Genomic DNA, 19308 nt, shown 5'->3' with positions numbered 1-19308 from the left:
ACCCACCAAAGGGGAAACAAGGCCTTAAAGCCTACAACGACTTGTGCAGAAATAAAAGTGAGGCCCAACATAGCCTACTAGATTAACATCTACGGCATAAAGATGTTTGACATTGGACTCTATCCAATACAGGTGTCGACATGAGATTACAACTGCAACACATGATGAAGAGTCATCGGAAGTGTACCGACATCAACCTTCGCCGCCGAAGAATACCAAATCCGGTGAGGAAAACATCGCCAAAACATGGCACGAAGTATCCTTGTTACCACCGAAATAAATCTGAACGGTGCTCCAATTAAAAGACACGGCATAAGGGAATCATAATAAGCATCGGAATATTCTTCAATCTTTCAACCCCAAGACATAATCTCTTAAAAGATTTTCTGCAAATCGAAGTTTCTAAAGACACAGGACAGAAATTAATTTTAAGCAACCAGCACCTAAAACTAATTACCATCTCAAATCTATTGAAATTTATTGAAAACTAAAAAAACAAAGCAATCAGTATAAAACTGATCGACTACGAGCAAGGATACAAGCGGCCAAAACCTCTCATGGGAGCAGGATTTGCCGAACAGGAACCGGTCATCTCCATTAAAGGAGCTGGAAGATACCGGGCAAAAGCCCGAGTCACTCGGGACGGCTATTACCGGAAAAATTCCGGTCGGCATGCAGAGACCAAAAGCTTTCCCTCTCTGAAAGTTTTGAGAGAGAGAAGAGAGAGAAAAGCTTCATTTTCTCGAGTTGGGGAAATGCTTGAGCTAAAGAATCTTAAATAAAGAAAACGATAAATGACGAACATCCAGAAACAATAGTCATTCAAACAGCTGGGCTTTTAGAAGGAAGAGTATTTTTGTTTTGCAACCTAAAAAGTATGTATAGTTAGTAATTAATGTTAAGGACAGTCGCATTTAATTAACAAAAACTTTCATATAAATCATAAATGAATTGGCCAATGGCTACATCGTTGATGACTGGAAGCTTAATCAAACAGCTGGGCCTAATATTTTCTTGGTATAATTTCCGTAAAATCTCTTATATCAAGGTCACCTTTAAAATTGATTGCTATTTACCTATATAGATTGACAATAAATTCAACCTCATAAATTACTTATTCTATTTCATAATAGGTGTCGTTTAAGTTTTTTACACATATATTAAAAAAATAATTAAATTTTCTGTTTTATTCATTATCAATTTACTCTCTCCGTCCTATAAAGATGAATTTATTAAGAAAAAAATTTATCCCACAAAGATAAAAGTTTTGTGTTTCCAATATCAAATTTTAAACAGTTTACCTAAAAATATACTCTTTAAAATATGTTAAAAGGTTAAAATTGTCATTATACATTATTTGTTAAAGAATGTGAAATTTTTTAAAAATCTATCTTTGTGGGACGGAGATAGTATTTTGTTATTTTTTCATTGGTCAATGCATTAAATTAGTAGAGACAAAACTGGAAATTTTACCAAACATCTGCATTGAGAACACAAAACGACATTTATTTTAAAACAAAATTCAAAAACTAAAACGACATTTAATATGAAACGGAGAGAGTATTATTTGTCAAAAACTTATGAAGTAGTGTTAACAATTTAGTTGTAAGAACTATACACATATGATTTATCTATTACTACTACTCAGTATCAATTATTAAGGGAGGCAAAAGGCGAATAAACTGGTCCCAAACTCTATTATGTCATGTGAACATTTAACTCCATTTTCTATTCATATTAAAAAATGATGTTCAAAAAAGTATATCTAAATTTTATTTGATCTTATCTACGACAATATAGTTCTTAACTGATACTAAAAGATGAATGTTATTCAATAAATGTTACGCTAAGGGTTTTTTTTTTTTTTATGCTAAGGACATCTAGTTGACAAATTTATCAAGAAAGCTAAAAATAAACTCAGCTTACACAGAAACGAACATTTAAACATGTGAGCACATTTCCTCCAACATTCAATAACGTTCGAGTGTGTTTTTTTTTGTTGGTGTCAAACGTGTATATGTATCTATTTATTTGACTATTTTTGCATAACCTTGTATTTTAATTTATCATGCAATCAAACCAAATACCGCGTTACGAGATCTTTAGAACTAGTCACATGTTCCTTTCTTATCCTTGTATTATTAATGAAATAATTTTAGTTATATATTCCTCTCTATATATTTGAAAGGTGAAATCTAATCTAACTAATTCTATAGAAACATAAGAATTTTGTCGCACGATGGACATTTTGATTTCCTTGGAGAGAAAAAAAATGTAAGGGTGTAATTATAATTGGACGAATTATTTGAGATATGATGCTAAGTAATAAAATCCCAAATAAGAACTTTTTGCCAATATGCAAATTGCTTCTTCATTAAATGACTAATAGGCCCCCAACATAATTACACTATCCACAATTAAACCCCCAAATTCAATCAAAATTCCAAAACTACCCTTCACTCATCTATCGTACTCAACTCCGCCGCGTAACATTTCCTCCTCCGGCTACTACTAACACTACCACCACCGTCACCGTTCCTCCCTTTCCTCCTCCCGGAGCCGGAACCCACCGTATCATCACCGGAGCCTACTCTCATTCGAAGCTTATCAGAAACAATAGGATCGACACATTTCCGGCGACAACCTCCTCCTCCTCCTCCTCGCATGAGCGCAGAGCTAGCTTTAACGGCCAATGCAGCCATCTCCTCCGCTTTAAGTGGCTGACGAAGCCAACAAAGAGGAAGAGCAAAGTATATCTGACCAAGCTGAAGCTCTTCATCGGCGCTAATGGCGGCAACGGCGTCGTCAAAGTCCATATCGTCGGAGTTACAGATAAAACACATCGGATACTTGAGCAAAACGTATCCAACTTTAACGGGATTCGCAAACTCCATCATCCTCCCATCTTGTAAGATCAGCTTCGCCGTCGCTACTTGAGTCGACTCGCTCGAGCTGCATATACCCATTTGTATAATAATATTCAGTAAAGTGATTCTTGGTAACTCGCTCCGAGTTGACTCAGTTTTATTCCGGTGAAATGAATAATTATGGGGAAGGAGACTTTGTGTATAAATAGGGAGAATTTGTAGAAGAAGAAAAAAAAATGGATGCCACGTAGGATTTTGTCGTTTTATGGACCAATAGGAGTGATGACAGGCTGTATAAGTGGTGGGGAAGAAGACAGCTTTTGTGTTTGCGTAGATATTTTAACCCTTTATTATTACCTATAAATATAATTACCATGTCAGGGACTGACCTTTTTATTTATTTCGAATTTGTTGTTACCATTTCTCTTTTTTCTTTTTTCATTTACGTTTTTAAAAATGTGCTTTGAATGATAAGTATACAAAAGTTAGGTATAAATAAGACAAAACCTATATATAAAGACATGAAGCTAACTGCTAACCCACTCTACAAGCGTGGAATAAGCTTGTTTTATGAGTTCATTTGTGAATGTTATTATGAACACATTTTGTTTTATGAGTGTATTATGAGTTAATAAATTGAGTATAATGCTCGTGGGGTTGGCGCGGTGGGTTTACGAATTTAAGGTAAAATTGAATTTCCCGATTTAAAATAACTATTGCTGCCCTTTATGACTAGGTTACAATTTTAAATGCATTACTCGTTCCCATTTTTGTATATGGAAATTTATGAACTTTCTTGTCACTTTTAAATCTGTGATCTTGATTGGCCAAGAAGCTGTCGGAATCCTTTAATGTACTTTTAATTCATTGGTTATTTACTCCTTTATTTTGGGTGTGTATGTACATTTACTTTAATTACAGTCTTGTACTCTTGTGTTTATTTTCTACTGTACGTATATATTTTTTACGCTTCATTTATGATATTTAAAGTATTAATAATTTAATATTTTGAACAAAAAGATATATTAATATTATTAGTACTTGGTTTTGTTGATAATCTATAGTACTATACAAGAAGTGGTGAATGAATTGTAAAGATTTTTTTTCCTAAAATTAATTCAATCGATCTATTAGAAAACAAAGCCGTTTTATTTTTACTTTTTAGTAACGAGTACTAGTGGTAATTTGTTAAGCTAAATCTATATTTTCAATTCCTAACTAAACGATCGATTGTCCATTTAAAATATACAAATAATTTGATGAAAAAAGTAATATAAAAAAAATGTAAAAGACGTAATTTCCAGGTAGATTATGAACGGCTCATATTGTTCACGCTTCACAGTGTTTATAATGAATTCCGATGGTCTATTATTCCAATATTTTGATCTATAATATACTTGTTGCAACTATTTGTCTGGTTAGTGACAAGCAAAAGGTTTGTTAATCACAATTATTAAAATCTACCAGTCGGACTCATGGAAAAAAGCCAGAGTTTGCTTACGTTGATGTCAACATTGAACATCCTAATTCACATTTTATCAAAAAAAAAAAAAAAAAAACATTGAACATCCTAAAACACAATGAATTTGATTGGTGATAACGAATAAAAATAAGTGATCATGACTTAAGCTAAATAGACTAATAGAGTAAGCATATTTGTTGGCGACCATGGTTTTACTTCTCCTTAGTAAGTATATTTGTTCCGGTTTTGGTTTACCAAGTTGCGTAAGGACTTGTTGCTACTACTTTATCTTTCTAATTTCTTGTCTACAGACATTTACCCAATCTATAGAGGGAAGGTGGGGGAAAAAGGAAAGAATTGGCATAACTTAGTAATTAAGATTGAGAGAATAATGTAAGTAGTTGTAAAATTTTTTTGGTAGGAAGTAATTAGTTGTATTTAAATGCAGTATAAGCTCTATAAATTAATACTCGATAAATTAATATCTTTATAAATCAATACATTTTTTTTATTCCAAATTTAATTTTTGAAATAATTAGTATATTGATAAAATAATAATTCGATAAATTAATAAAATATCGAAGTTCTAACTATATTAATTTTTTTTTAACTATATTAATTTATTGAGGTTTTACTGTGATTTGATTGTTTTGATAAATGTTAGTGATCGGTTTTAATCTGAGTAATAGTATATTTGCGAGAAATTACAATATTAACTCTTTCGTTCGATCATGAATACTATATACTACGCAAAATCTCATGTCCTTCCAGGTTACGTTAAACAACTACGTCCTGATTTGTTTTTTTTTTTAATAGTAATATTACTCTCTCTTGATATTTTTAATACCGTACCAGAGACGTGGCCTTAGTCCACGGGATAAAACGAGAGTGCAGGAATAGCAAGAGAAGGGAGTGGCAGGGGAACAACGTGGCCTAAACTGACGCAGCCACGCATCGTATTTTCGAGCCAGGAGAGGCCACGTACCTTTCGATGGGTCCTACAAGAATCCGACAATTTCTATTGGTGATGGCTTAAACTTGTTAAGTCCCTTCTTGCCCGGTGACATCTCGTTATTTGTTCATGCTTCTTCGGATATAGAAATTGTTATTATTTTATCTGTGGTTCTGAATAATAATGTAATAGTCAAATTCTGGAATGGAACGATAGGTCAATATGCGGTTCATTGTCAACTATCACAACGATGCCAACCAGAAATGAAGTGGTGTTTAGCTAATAGTATTATTATTATTTTCATTGTCCTTTGGTCAAACGACCGCTCTATTAGTAATTTTAATTACTGCAAATTGATTATGGACCAATAATCGATCCTCTTACTCGCTAAAATCAATCATCTAAACCCTCTCAATTGATGTATAAAAGTATATATAGAACATTATATTCATCAAATATGTGTTATTGGACAAGTTGAAGTAGCATATACTTATCGTAACACATTAATTTTACAGTAAGAGACCAATCCACCGTATACCATTCTACTATCTCACTGTTTCACTATATATTGACATTAATTACCCTTTACTATGGTAGTTTTCTGTTTTATTGAGCTATCATGTTTTTATCCCAAACCGTTATGGTGGATAATATGAGATATCCTGATTACTGCTTTTTGCGACAGAGGGACGCGAATAATAATAGATGAGTTTGAAAAATATGTTACGATTAGGGAATTGTTTAAGCTGGACTGTCGAAGTAATGCTTGTTAGTTGTAACACACTCATAATCTGTGTTTTAATTTTCTTGTACAAAATAATGCCTCTTCTCTGTTATAGATACTTGTGTCGTAATAACGTGTGACTGTTTTATTTAATCGTGTTTTTTTTTTTGTAATTTATCGTAAATAAATGAGTTTGCGAAAATAACTAACATTATATTATTAGAAAGGTTTGTATGTAGAACAAGAAAGCGAACGTCACATGCTCCATGCTTTTGTATGAAGCTTCATGGATGCTGCTCCCTCTCACGGTCTCAGCCCACAAATGAGAAGATTGAACCAATTCTTATACCTCTCTGACTCCCACAAAATAATGCTTTATTCGACTTCCAAACATTTTATGTTTGATGTTGTTTTTCATCAGTAAATTAAACCGACCGTTTGAGAAGAAAAAAAACCCGACCATAATATATACACAATCCCCCAATAAAGAAACGTTATCATGTTTAATTTGCTGTAAATTTTTTACCAATCAGTTTTGAATTGACTATTGAGATAATCTGATATTTTTTTTGCGTCCATATACCAGTTAAATTTTAATCGAAAAGAGTTTTAATAGCCTAGCTTACAAAAGTCACGTGCAAATATTTGTTATAAAATTGTTTACAATTCAATTAATTAGGTTTCTTAGTCATGAATTCATGATTGTTTTTTTTGGTGAGTTGAGGAGGTGAAAGCTCCCGTTTAACATGTGCATTTGTACTCCTTTGGATGTATTTGTGAAAATTACAAATTATTTCTCCAATGTGTATTCACACCATAATAATTAATCTTAAGAAATTTGTCATAAATAATTAAGTAACACTCATGGCGCGTCAATGCATGTGTTTTTTTTTTTTTCATCCTCCGTATTATACATTCTAAACATCACTTTTTACACATATATACTAATCTTAGAAGAATGATGTCCGTGATTTTCTCTAAATATGAAAGTAATTTCTTAGTTAAAAAAGACAGAACACGCAAAAACATCAAGCGACCAACGAAATGGACTTAGTACTTTGGGAAAATATCCATATGCAAAATTTCAATGGTTTAAAGTTAAAAGATATGATTCATTCGATATAGAATATTGACTTTTATGGTTTTGTATTATTTATATGTTTGTTTTTATGCGATAGTGGGACTCCTTCTTTTTTGTCCGATAATTTCTTGTAATTTTGTTCTTTAGATTCAATGAAAAAGCTCGCACTTGTCATTACCATGAAACTTCCCATCTTTTAAATTTTATAGAAATCTAGAATCAAAAGTTTCATCATCATGCAAGGCTGTCTTGGGTCCCTTTATCTTCAATCACTTCTGATCGCTTAAGAATTCCTCCTAATCATGGTTCATAAAAGTATCAACTATTATTATGTTGGTCTTGATTTTGTGGAACAATCTATATACGTATGCACATTAAAAAAACCTTAATTATATACACTTAAGCAGTACAATAGTTTTTGTAATTGTTTGACGAGAAAAAAACGAATAACAATAAAATACTACTGGGGATTTTAAAGGAAATAAAAACCAGTAAAAAGTCAAGAAGTAAGGTTGGGAAAATTTCTCTATGTGTGATTTGGCCATTTGAGTTTTGTTTCTAAAAACATATAAAATTTTGTTTATGTGATCATTTGGGTATCAAAGAAAATCTATAGAAAGTTATACGTACGGAACACATGAATTTGTATGTGCATGCACTTGAACAAGCCGGTGCCTTCAAGTGAATAACGACGAACATTTTAAAATCCATAAGTCGATTCTCATTTAGAAGCAATGAAATAAATATCCATTACAATTAATATTTTAATTAATTAATTTGATTCATCTGTATGTAGTATGCTAATACAGATAAATACTTATCTAAATCCAGACATTTTCAAATGAAATGAGATTTGAGATTGGACACTTAGGATATAGTTTAGATCTTCATGTCTCCCATATATTACATGAAATTATTATATATATCATTCTTCAAAAATATGAACAAATTAACCTACTTTGTTCAAAAAAAAACAAAAAAAAAAACAAATTAACCTACAAAACAATAGTATTTTAATTTTATATAATTCATCACAATTTTTAAAACTTTACCCCTACTATATAGATAATAGATTGAGTCCTTGATTAGTAATTTTGCTGTAGAGCATAGTTTAATCATAAAGTTTTGTATAGACCCATGTGCAATGCTATAACACTGCCTTGCAAACTACAAGATGTACTTTATGAAAGGTCAAAATTGTTTTACAGTTCAAAGACTACAAAATTTTCCTCTATATACAGTGTTTCTAATGGGACATTCGATATGACATTTGCTATTTGAAATTATAGATTACTAAAAACAATAATATTCGAAAATCCGTCAGGAAAGTGGCATTGGTCGAAGCAAAGGAAAATTATTCTGCAACAAATACAAAAGGAAGAATATAACCATAGACTGGTGAAATGAAATCTAATTATTGAGACATTAGAGAAGGAAGAAGACGAAAATTAAATAAAGTGGAAGCAAATGAAAGAAACGAAGACAAAAACGCCATTGTCGCCGATAACTTATACCGATCACATTGCTTCTCTCCGGCGCCGATCAAACGTACGGCCACGCTCACCGTCGAGCAAGCACCTCCCAAAGACAAAAACGACAAAACCTGAATAAATCCAAATATATAAAGGAAATTATAATTAGCTAATCAACAATTTTACATTTTTTTTTTCGCTAAAAATAACAACTAGTTCCAAACTTCCAATTTTGCTACATTTTGCAAAAAGAAATTTCCTGTTTAATGTTTATTATATAATTAATAAAAATAGAATTGATGTCCTTTAAAGAGAAATCAAATTTTCAGAGTCTACCACCAAACAACAAAGATATACAAGTTGATGTACTCTAGAGATTTCGCCATCTTGATTAAAGCAAGACAAGTGATCCATATTCCTCTGCTTGTTGCAAACAGATATTTTCAGATGATGATTATGTTCTGTTGATGTAGAGTTGGATGGGTCATCACTCATCAGCTTACTCTAGCTTTGATGTGACTCGTTTTACATGAGTCGGTTCATTATAAATCGTGATCATTTTCAGATTCGACACGATCTAGTGTTTTTGCGGTTTAAATTGTAGTTGAATATAGAGACCAGTCCAAAACATGGTTCCCCTCAGCTGCAAAGTTTTGGCCTACTACAACTTCTATACATAAACTTTATTAGTTTGAGATACATTCGACCACACACTCAATTACCAACACTAAAATAAAAAGTGGAGTCCAAGTTAAACAAGAAACATAAGGAACCAACAATTTTTGCATAGTAAAGATTAGTTGACCCGATATTGATAGGACCGGAACCACTCAATACAGTGGCTACCATTATTAGATAACTATAAGTTGGTGTATAGCCTAAAATCTTTATCCTTTAATGGCTAATGTGATTTGGATATCTCTCCATCTTTCTTATATGATATGGTCCACTACAGATATTATAGTGGCAAAGGATATTGCAGAAAAGCTAATATAAAGTTGTGGAATGTATCACAGTTTGAATTGTTCTTGGATTGTATTTTGATAAGAACCAATCAAAATCTAATCTATATCCATCCACTATGTCTATGTCTATTACTAGTCACAATCAGTTCATTTGGTAACACCTTTAATTTTCTTAACAATTGGTTCATTTAGAGAAACACGTTTTCTTATCAAATTAATCTTCTTTTGTTTGATAAAAAGCAATTTAGTTTCGAGTTTTTGACACGTATACAAAATAAAGTAGATGAATGTTTTAAGCACAAAGATAACTTACAAAATCTCCAGCGACGATGACAGATATAACTGTTGCTTGCATAGGAAGTTGTTGGAGGATGATTGAGTAAGCTTCCATTAGGGCTAACGTCACGCTCCAAGGTGTCACTAAACCCATGACTGTGACTAAATAACTGTTCCATAACATTCATAATTAAGTCTCTTGTTTCGAAACTTGTGTTCTAATTTTGAACGAAATATTTGAAAGATTACCAGAAGGCAGTGTAAGCGTAGAAATCTTCGTCATCGTTAAAGCACATGAAAAGAAGCGAAGCAGAGGAAAACAGAGTTTGTCCGAGACGAAGAACAAAGCTTGAGCTGGTTCCAAACGACGCCGTTCTAACCATCTCCTTGAACGGAATCCTTGTTACCGTCTCTCCTTCTCGTCATTTTCACCTGCTTCGATCTTCCATTTCGTGGATTGTCCAAAAGATTTGAACTTTTGATTAGGAGAGAACACAGAATCAAGAAACAGAGCAAATGGTCCTCTGTTTTTGAGACAGGGGAGGTGAAAAGACACAAAGTGGATGTGATAACAATGGTATTATAAGGCAAATGGTTTGCTTAATTGTGGACCTCTTCTTACTTCTTATTCAAAAATCATCTTTGCTGTTACAAGCAATTATCCAGATCTACAAATATGATTATCTTAATCCGCAATAATTAGTCTTTTTATCACAATAATTAGTTTCTGATTAAAGACAAAAGTGGAAAGTATTACCAAATGGAGTTCCACATGTACAATGAACTGGAATCAATATTCTTTAATCATAACAACATTTACAGAAAAAGAAAACAAAGAGATTCTATAGACAATCAATGTTTTATTCCTCAAGTTGGGCATACCAGATTCCTTGGATCTTGACATCCTTAGGAGTCTTAGCACCCAAATCAGTATCCGAAGGCTGAATACTCTCGAAAACACCGATCACTTCACGACTCTCGGGATTACTCTTTGTGACACTAAGTGTGATCTTACCAAGTGAAGCAGCTGTGTTCTTGCTGTTCTCTTTAGCTAGCTCCTCATCGTCTCCTCTAGCAGGTAATGCAACCGCATTGTCGTAGCCCGTAGAGCCACCACGGCCTTTAGGATCCAAGAAAGACGACCCTCTATAAGATGGCACCAAGAAATCTCCTCCAAAGCTCTCTGGTTTACCCGATGCCACAAGCTGCTTGATCGTGAACAAGAACGGTACACGCTCGCCACCAGGAAGTTGTACTGTCACTGCAGCGTAATCAATACCGTCTTTCTCTAGAAACTTCACCTTTCCATCAGAAGCTACCTATTGAATCAATACCAAAGTTAAGATTTTGTATGGACTGATCTAATGTATTAAGCAGCGAGATTTACTTCGAAAGGGCCTTCGATTTCATCGAGTGTGTAGGTAAGACGAGTCATGAGCTTTGTGTTTTGGAAATCGGGCGTAGAGTTCTTGCTAACTCCTTCAGCTTTTACGGTGAATGAAGTTGGCTCTAAGCAGAATTTCTTGGCGTAGTATTTGCCTGGCTTTATGGCGAATGACTCCAAGCCACCTTCAATGGTTGGACATTGATTCGCAGTTCCTGTTCCTTTCACTTCCATGTAAGTCTTGCTCTGTATCTCGTCGAAAGTTAGCCTCTTTGGCACGCCTTCTGCATTTGCACCCTTAAATACACAAAAACATGTTACATGAATCATCAAAATACCATTATCTTTATCTATGCATTGATCAGATTCTTAAACCTAACCTTTAGTTTATCAAGATCACATCAAGTACACTAAAAGGCTGAATCTTTTGCATTAAAAACTGAAATTGTGAAGAAGAAAAAGAAATCTTAATTTTCAATTCAATGTTCATGTTACTCAATTTCTCTGCAAATAGCTCACTTTCGTAAACCCTAATTTAGCGATCATAGGAGGAACTAGACTGTAAAAGGTTTGAGATTGTAGCTTGTCGAACACCTAGAAACCGTACCGAGACAACAAGAGCGGAGGCGGCGAGTGAAAAACCAGCGATCTTAGTAGTATCAACGAATTTCAGAGTTAAGTTCTTGAGATCGTCGTGGAGGGAGCAGGAGACGCGGCTCGCCACCGGCTCAACTCCAAAGTATTTAGAGACGCACATCCGGAGCTTTGCGGCGGCCCGAGGTGGTGGATCCACCCTGGCGGGTTGCACGGTGGTGACGGCGGCTTGTAAGAAAGCGGCCATAGTCCGCCACAGAGTTCCTCCTTGTCGGACAAAAAGCTCTCTGTTTTGAGTGATTTGAAGTGTCCAAAATTATCAGGTTCTGTCTTATGCCACGTGGCAGCAGATTGTTTGTCGTCAAAGATTCCGCATCTTGATTGATTGTAATACAAGAATATACGTTACTAAGACGTCATGCAGTACACTTTTGGATACGAACAACGGCACGTAGTTCAATGCTATAGGAGATGATAGAAATTTGTGTTGCTTTATTAAAAGTTTAAAAGAGTCATACCAGAAATTTGTGTTACAAAAATTAAAAATAGAAATTACTAAAAATATCCAGTAAAATTCTTTTAATTTTTTTTTCATAAAATTTAAAACAACTACTTAGTCATGATCAGTAAAATAGTCGAGAATATTCAAGATCTCATTCAACACACCAACCAATATACAAACTCATAAATCTTACAAGTCACACAATTACAAGAAAAAAACAATATTACAAGTCAGTACAATTGAAATTTCTTTTTTTATATTCAAGATTTCTCAAACACAAATGCTTTTTATAAAGCCATAAACAATTCAAACCTTGAAAATGAATTGAAGACACAAAATGTTGAAAGAGTCTACAAGCCAATGGTATTGACTTAGAAGATGTGAAAAAATATGGTCCAGACCGGATAAACGAGGAGAGCAACGATCCCAATGGTATTGGAGATTCCATTCTTCTGAGTAAATGAGTTTTTGAATCCACCAGAAGCTTTAATGTGTTCATGGAAAAGGTAACATGCTATTACAAGACATATTACTGCCCCAACCCAACTTTCTCTTAGTGTCCAAGCTATGAGGCTCGGTGCAACCACTATAAGAAGAATTAATCCTGCCGGAATCTCTAGCCAATCTACATGTTTTAAACATTTATATGGAAAAAAAAAGAAAGAAGATTTTTAAGATCAAACTTTCGTCATTATTTAGTCGAAATTTAAACTAATGTTTAGTCATGAAAATGCGGGTTCTGACCTGGAAATTCTTTAGGGAAGAAAAGCCTGATTGTGATCGCGATGAGAGCAATCCATTTCCCAAAATCTCCGCTGTGACATTAAATCGAATATCGATTATATTTTCAAAAGAACTCCATAACATCATGTTAATGAACAGGTTTTCTTGATTACCTAAAGAACTGAAAGATAACCGAAGGAAGTGTGAAAAAAATGTATGGCACTAAAAGGGTAGTCAACATTTTGGTTCTCCAGTTGGTGCGATCCAATATCAACAGATAACTGTAAAAACAAACAATACGGATCATCACAATGATCCAAACAAAAGCCAGAAAGTTTATATGGTTTGGTATGTTTTTGCTCACATGGCCGAGATTGAAGCGGCCCATTGAAGGAAAGACGTGCCAAAGCCTAACCCGCCGAGCATCCCTACATCTTTCACGAGCTTTTTCGCGGCTGCGACGAACTCATTCAGATCAGAATTGATCAGGTTCGCCGTGTTCTCCTCAGTCTTCATGGCCAAAAACTCAACCCTCCCCATTTTTAAGTTTTATTTTATTTGTGAATGTAGTAAACTCTCTCACATAGCAGAGTATTTATAACCAATCACAAAACACCTTTGGCTGTTTGTGACAACTGTTGTGAATCAGAGGGAAAAGAAAAAAAAAAAAATTGTGAACTTCGATATATCTAGGAGCTGCTCGCCACGTAGGCTTCGCTGGTGACAGAAACAGATTTGACACGTGGCTTCCCCAAGGGTCTCGTTTTCATATACAGCTTATCATATCTCCAGATACTTAGCGTAACCTTATTATACTAATCATATTAAAGTCCAGATTTAAATTCTACAAGCAACCCACATTTTTAATAAAGGATATCCTCTTATCCCTTACTTATTATAAAATTAATTAATACCCTAAAAAGTATCCTCTGCAGATGATTATCAGATTGTGCTAATAAGATTTTGGTTTTGTGACTAAACTAAAAAGCACATAAAAATAAGACTGATTGACAACAATAATAAGCCAAAAAAATCCAAAGATCTCAGCGATTAAAAAGCAGTAAGTACGGACCCCATTACAATACAAGAACCTGAAAATCTAGTCTTGGAAGATCCATGAGGATGATACCAAATGTTTTTCTCAGTTTTCATCGGTTAAAACTTAAGTAGTAATAGAAATTTTTATACCTTTTTCCGCTTTCAAGAGGAGTTGCCATCTGCTTTGTCTGAAAAATCAGGAGCTGGTTTCTTTGAGGCACTTGATTCGACAGAGGTTGCATTCATTAATACTCTCTTCACTCCTCTTCCAACAACACCCAGATGAGTAACACCTGATGCTCCTCCTCCTCCTGCTGCACCGGTATGCGCGGTTGAGACCGTAGGTGACTCTAATTCTTTCCCCAAATTGGTATTCACAGTTCCCATCCTAGAAGAGCTCATTTCAGCAGCAGCAGCAGGAACAACCTTGTCACTAGCATTGGCCTTAGCTGATACCATGCCCATTAGCTCAGCAAGAACTTGCTTTGGGTTCTCTGCTTGTTGTTTCAAATCCTCAAGCTGCAGAAAACAAATGTTGGACATTAATATGGGTTTGGAGTTATTTTAATGAACTGATAGGTTTAGTTTTCTTGCCTTCTTTTCTAGATCTTCAGCGAGACCAGCTAAGACTCCAATCTCAGCTTCTTTGTCTGAAGCAGATTTATCAATGTAAGGAACATTGGATGATTGTTGGATGCCTTCATCTATTTCAGAGACGGTTGAGGAAGTTGCTGAACAAGATGCACCTTTGATCTCATTACTGAGCCTCTCCATCCGTGCTTTGCAGATGAACATAGCTTTTTGACAATACGGTATTGCTTCCTTAGGCTGACATCCAGTTTCTAGACAGATGCATATGCGGAAGTTTCTGAAACGTTAAAGTTAAGTTTATATCATCCAACAACTCAATTGACATAACGAAAAATCAGATACAATTCAAGAAATCAAAAGGATACAATTCAGCTGTGTGTCGACTGTCGGGCTCAACCAATCGCTCCAAGATGGACAATGCATTCTTGTAGTCAGTCAGGGAAGACTCAATGTCCTCTGCATAGTAAAACAACACAACTCAAAACCAGCCAATAGCTGAAATGAGAAAATAAGACAATGCAAAGGTGAAAGGAAAAAGAGATACCTCTTTCCAAGGAAATTTCAGCAAGCGAACAGAGTATATCCACTTTTTCCATTGTCTCAGTAGACTGTTTGTCAGTAATAGCCCTTGCAATATCCAGCATTTTCCAGGCCATATCCAAATCAGACTCATCTTCATCACCATCAGCATCAGATAGTTCATCATCTTGACAATCTTCACCATCCTCTCCTTGGTCTTTACCACCAGAACCTATGCATGAAGGAGAAAAAAGTCAGCAAAACAAAGAAGCAGAAGCATCTACACACACATAAGCTTAAACTAGGACAATAATTCCGTACCATCTTGCCCACTTGAACTCCCTTGTCTCTCCGTGTTACTAGAAACAACAGATGGAGCCAAAGATTCACCATTGCTACACTCTTGCTGAACTTCACCTTCTTTCTTAGGCATGTTACCAAGTGGATCAGCTTCAGCTTGAGCCTTCTCCAGGAGAGCTTTTCCATATCGATAGTATGCGTTTACACACTCAGCATCAAGTTCACCAAAATGTGCAACCCTAAACATGTCATCAAAAACAAGCAATGTTTCCATTAGATCCTCTGCTAAAAGGAGACACAATTGAATCTCAACCAAAAACCCAGAACCATGGTTAGATCGTTCGAGCATAACCTAAAGCCCATAAGGTGTGAATCAGAAACATTTGAAACCCTAAACCCTAGATTGATTTCGAAATGATACCTGATCTCGAGGGCACGGCTAAAGCAATCGACAGCTTCAGCGAAATCATTCTCTTTCAACAACACAGAGCCTTTCTCCGTCAATTCCTCAGCGAACTCAAGCGTCTTCTCACGCTCCTCATCACAAACCTCAGTAGCGGCACTATCGGCGGCGTTATTGTTATTAGCATCGTTGTTGCAAGTCGACTCAGTGCCTCCTTGCACAACAGATTCGACAGTGGCTTCGATTGAGGCTAGGTTAGGTTCTAGGGTTTGCGGTATCTCCGTCGCCGGCTCGGTTAGGGTTTGTATCACCGAAGCTTCCGATGCTGAAGCTGATTCATCAACCATCGTAGATTACGATTTTTCTGTGTGAATTTGAAATTGGAAGAACAAAAACGTCAAATTTGTTGGCAAGAGTTGTTGTATCGTCGCAAAAGTAAAACCCTCTCTTCGCTTTTTTTGGCGGACTTAAGAAAATGGAACCCAAAAATTAAAGAATTTGGGGAGAAAATTAATTTTCATTTTTTAATTAAATAATAATTCACGGAAAATAGACCAATAAAAATGCGTATGTTATCCCACACACGATGGAGTCTAGCTAACCTGCACCGCTCTTGTTTCACTAAAGCATACGCAAGTCACTTAATAATTTCCAATTTTAAAAAAAACAAAACATAATTTCCATTAATATGGAAAAATATGGCCGTTGTAATTGTGATCAATTTCCTTTTTTTTTGGAAGCCCAAATATGAAAAAGGTATGTTTCCTTTTTTTTTTGCGTAAACATTTTCTTATAAATACTCATATCTTCTTCCTTCTTTTGCAAATCAAAATTTTCATTCCAAAGACGAAAAAGAAAAGAAAAATCCTTTTCTTCTCTGCAAAATCAGCTCTGTGAATATTATAGAGAGAGGATCACCAATCTCGAGACCGTTAGAAGTCAATGTAAATCCTACAAGGTTAGAGATCATCCATACCAACGCCACTTCAAAGCGGTCTCTACTCTCTCGTGTTTGATCAATCGATCACGATTTCTAGCCAACCATGGATGCATGATCTTATGAGGACCTGTCTTTGCTTTCGGGAAAGCGCAAAGAAACTCTTGAGTGGCAAAGAAGAGTCTCGATGGCTCAGACCGTTAAGGACTCGCCTGAAGAGAGAAGACGAAGATGATGACTTTGAGTTTCGTCAGATCTCAGCCCAATATGATATGGGCCGGGCTTCGGAAAACAGCGTATGGGCTTTAGCAAACAACAATCCACGAGAGCCAGGTTTGTTCCTTTCTTAATTTCCTTTTTTTTTTCTAAATAAGATTTTGATTTCTATATTAATTAACGTTATAGATAATAATTGATTTGGTAAAAACAATATTTTTCAATTTTAAATTTTCGGATTTCAAACTAAAATAAAAGGTTTTTCGCATCTAATATTTTAAAATAACAGGTTTTATTTTAAAAAATGTTTTCAAACTTAAACGTTAAAATTTAAATACGTGAAAACGGTTAGACTTAGCATCCCGTCCTTTTGGTCCGTAAGTCTTGTGGTGTCATAAGTTTAACAAGTTATCACGTATTTAGATTTAATTTTAAGGGTTTTTTTAAAACAATGTTTTAAGTAAATCTTTATATATTTTTTTTAGCTAAAAGTTTTTTACTATACAAAATATTTTCAAACTTAAATATTAAATTAAATATGTGAAAATGGTTAGACTTAGCATCCCGTCCTTTTGGTCCGTAAGTCTTGTGGTGTCATAAGTTCAACATGTTTTCACGTCTTTAGATTTAATTTTAAGGTTTTTTCAAAATAATATTTTAAGTAAATCGTTTATATATATTTTAGCTAAATGTTTTTTATTGTACAAAATATTTTCAAACTTAAATGTTAAATTTAAATACGTAAAAACGGTTAGGCTTAACATCCCGTCCTTTTGGTCCGTAAGTCTTGTGGTGTCATAAGTTTAACAAGTTATCAGGAATTTAGATTTAATTTTAATGTTTTTTCAAAGTAATATTTTAAGTAAATCGTTTATATATATTTTAGCTAAAAGTTTTTTTATTATACAAAATATTTTCAAACTTAAATGTTAAATAAATGTTAAATTTAAATACGTGAAAACGGTTAGACTTAGCATCCCGTCCTTTTGGTCTGTAAGTCTTGTGGTGTCATAAGTTCAACATGTTATCACGTATTTAGATTTAATTTAAAGATTTTTTCTAAAATAATGTTTTAATTAAATCGTTTATATATTTTTTAGCTAAAAGTTTTTTATTATACAAAATATTTTCAAACTTAAATGCTAAATTTAAATACGTTAAAATGGTTAGACTTAGCATCCCGTCCTTTTGGTCCATAAGTCTTGTGGTGTCATAAGTTCAACATGTTTTCACGTTTTTAGGGTTAATTTTAAGGTTTTTTCAAAAATAATGTTTTAAGTAAATCGTTTATATATTTTTTAGCTAAAAGTTTTTTATCATACAAAATATTTTCAAACTCAAATGTTAAGTTTAAATACGTGAAAACGGTTAGAGTTAGCATCCCGTCATTTTGGTCTGTAAGTCTTATAATGTCATAAGTTCAACATGTTTTCACGTCTTTAGATTTAATTTTAAGATTTTTTCAAAATAATGTTTTAAGTAAATCGTTAATATATTTTTAGCTAAAAGTTTTCATTATACAAAATATTTTCAAAATTAAATACGTGAAAACGGTTAGACTTAGCATCCCGTCTTTTTGGTCCGTAAGTCTTGTGGTGTCAAAGGGTCAACATGTTTTCATTTATTTAAATTTAGTTTTAAAGGTTTTTTTGCAAAAATAATGTTTTTGAAACCGTTTTGATATTTTCTTTTGCAAAATATTTTCAAACTAAAACGTTAAATTGAAATACGTGAAAACTAACCGGACTTAGCATCTCGTCCTTTTGGTCCCTAAGTCTTGTGGTGTCATAAGTTCAACATGTTTTCACGTATTTAAATTTTCCACTTAAATTTAATTTTAATGTTTTTTTTAAAAAAATTGTTTTTTTAAATTGTTTTAATTTTTAACTAAAAGCTTATTATAAAAAGGGGCTTTTGCAAAAATGCCACTTTTTCAATGCCACTTTTCAAAAATACCCTTTTTTAAAACCTTATAAAAAAATGCTCTTAAAAATATAAGATTTACCCAAATATGTATGTAATATTATTAAAACATACACAAACTATATTTATATGTATCTAAAATCTTATAAATACCTTATAAATGCATTTTAAATATCTTTAAGAACCTATAAAATATCTTGTAAAACCTTTGAAAAACCTTAAAAATCCTTTAAAATAACTTGTAAAACCTTTAAAAACACCTTATAAAACCTTATAAATACTTGGATCGAGTCTTCAAGTAGTAGTTACAATCCATAAGTACCTTATAAACCTAATAAAACTTTATAAAAATTTCAGATTTAAAAAGGGGCATTTTTTA

The 19308-nt window shown here is 33.7% G+C and overlaps 5 protein-coding genes across 5 annotated transcripts; all 5 read right to left on the bottom strand.

Moving 5' to 3' along the window:
• Positions 1-2283: 2283 nt before the first annotated feature.
• LOC9303057 lies at positions 2284-3061 on the bottom strand. Its single transcript, XM_021016487.1, has one exon. The coding sequence runs from the start codon at positions 2964-2966 to the stop codon at positions 2457-2459; it is 510 nt and encodes a 169-aa protein (XP_020872146.1). The 5' UTR covers positions 2967-3061; the 3' UTR covers positions 2284-2456.
• Positions 3062-7337: 4276 nt separating this feature from the next.
• LOC9303056 (CASP-like protein 5C1) lies at positions 7338-10495 on the bottom strand. The gene is made up of 3 exons (XM_002866938.2): positions 10049-10495; positions 9837-9969; positions 7338-8689 (listed from the first exon to the last, which is right to left on the bottom strand). The coding sequence occupies exons 1-3, from the start codon at positions 10180-10182 to the stop codon at positions 8501-8503; spliced, it is 456 nt and encodes a 151-aa protein (XP_002866984.1). The 5' UTR covers positions 10183-10495; the 3' UTR covers positions 7338-8500.
• Positions 10496-10550: 55 nt separating this feature from the next.
• On the bottom strand, positions 10551-12087 carry LOC9303055 (oxygen-evolving enhancer protein 1, chloroplastic). Its single transcript, XM_002866937.2, has 3 exons — positions 11791-12087; positions 11187-11480; positions 10551-11118 (listed from the first exon to the last, which is right to left on the bottom strand). Exons 1-3 carry the CDS (start codon positions 12022-12024, stop codon positions 10660-10662), a joined length of 987 nt encoding a protein of 328 aa, XP_002866983.1. The 5' UTR covers positions 12025-12087; the 3' UTR covers positions 10551-10659.
• Positions 12088-12406: 319 nt separating this feature from the next.
• Positions 12407-13916, bottom strand: LOC9303054 (cold-regulated 413 plasma membrane protein 4). Its single transcript, XM_002866936.2, has 4 exons — positions 13367-13916; positions 13176-13283; positions 13024-13094; positions 12407-12904 (listed from the first exon to the last, which is right to left on the bottom strand). The coding sequence occupies exons 1-4, from the start codon at positions 13540-13542 to the stop codon at positions 12651-12653; spliced, it is 609 nt and encodes a 202-aa protein (XP_002866982.1). The 5' UTR covers positions 13543-13916; the 3' UTR covers positions 12407-12650.
• An 84-nt stretch (positions 13917-14000) lies between these two features.
• LOC9305086 (NASP-related protein sim3) lies at positions 14001-16340 on the bottom strand. The gene is made up of 6 exons (XM_021019199.1): positions 15872-16340; positions 15472-15689; positions 15176-15382; positions 14997-15087; positions 14635-14908; positions 14001-14559 (listed from the first exon to the last, which is right to left on the bottom strand). The coding sequence occupies exons 1-6, from the start codon at positions 16198-16200 to the stop codon at positions 14203-14205; spliced, it is 1476 nt and encodes a 491-aa protein (XP_020874858.1). The 5' UTR covers positions 16201-16340; the 3' UTR covers positions 14001-14202.
• Between the last annotated feature and the right edge of the window lie 2968 nt (positions 16341-19308).

Source organism: Arabidopsis lyrata (genome assembly GCF_000004255.2).
Source record: "Arabidopsis lyrata subsp. lyrata unplaced genomic scaffold ARALYscaffold_7, whole genome shotgun sequence".
Taxonomy (NCBI): Eukaryota; Viridiplantae; Streptophyta; class Magnoliopsida; order Brassicales; family Brassicaceae; genus Arabidopsis; species Arabidopsis lyrata.
This window is presented reverse-complemented; position numbering and strand designations above follow the sequence as displayed.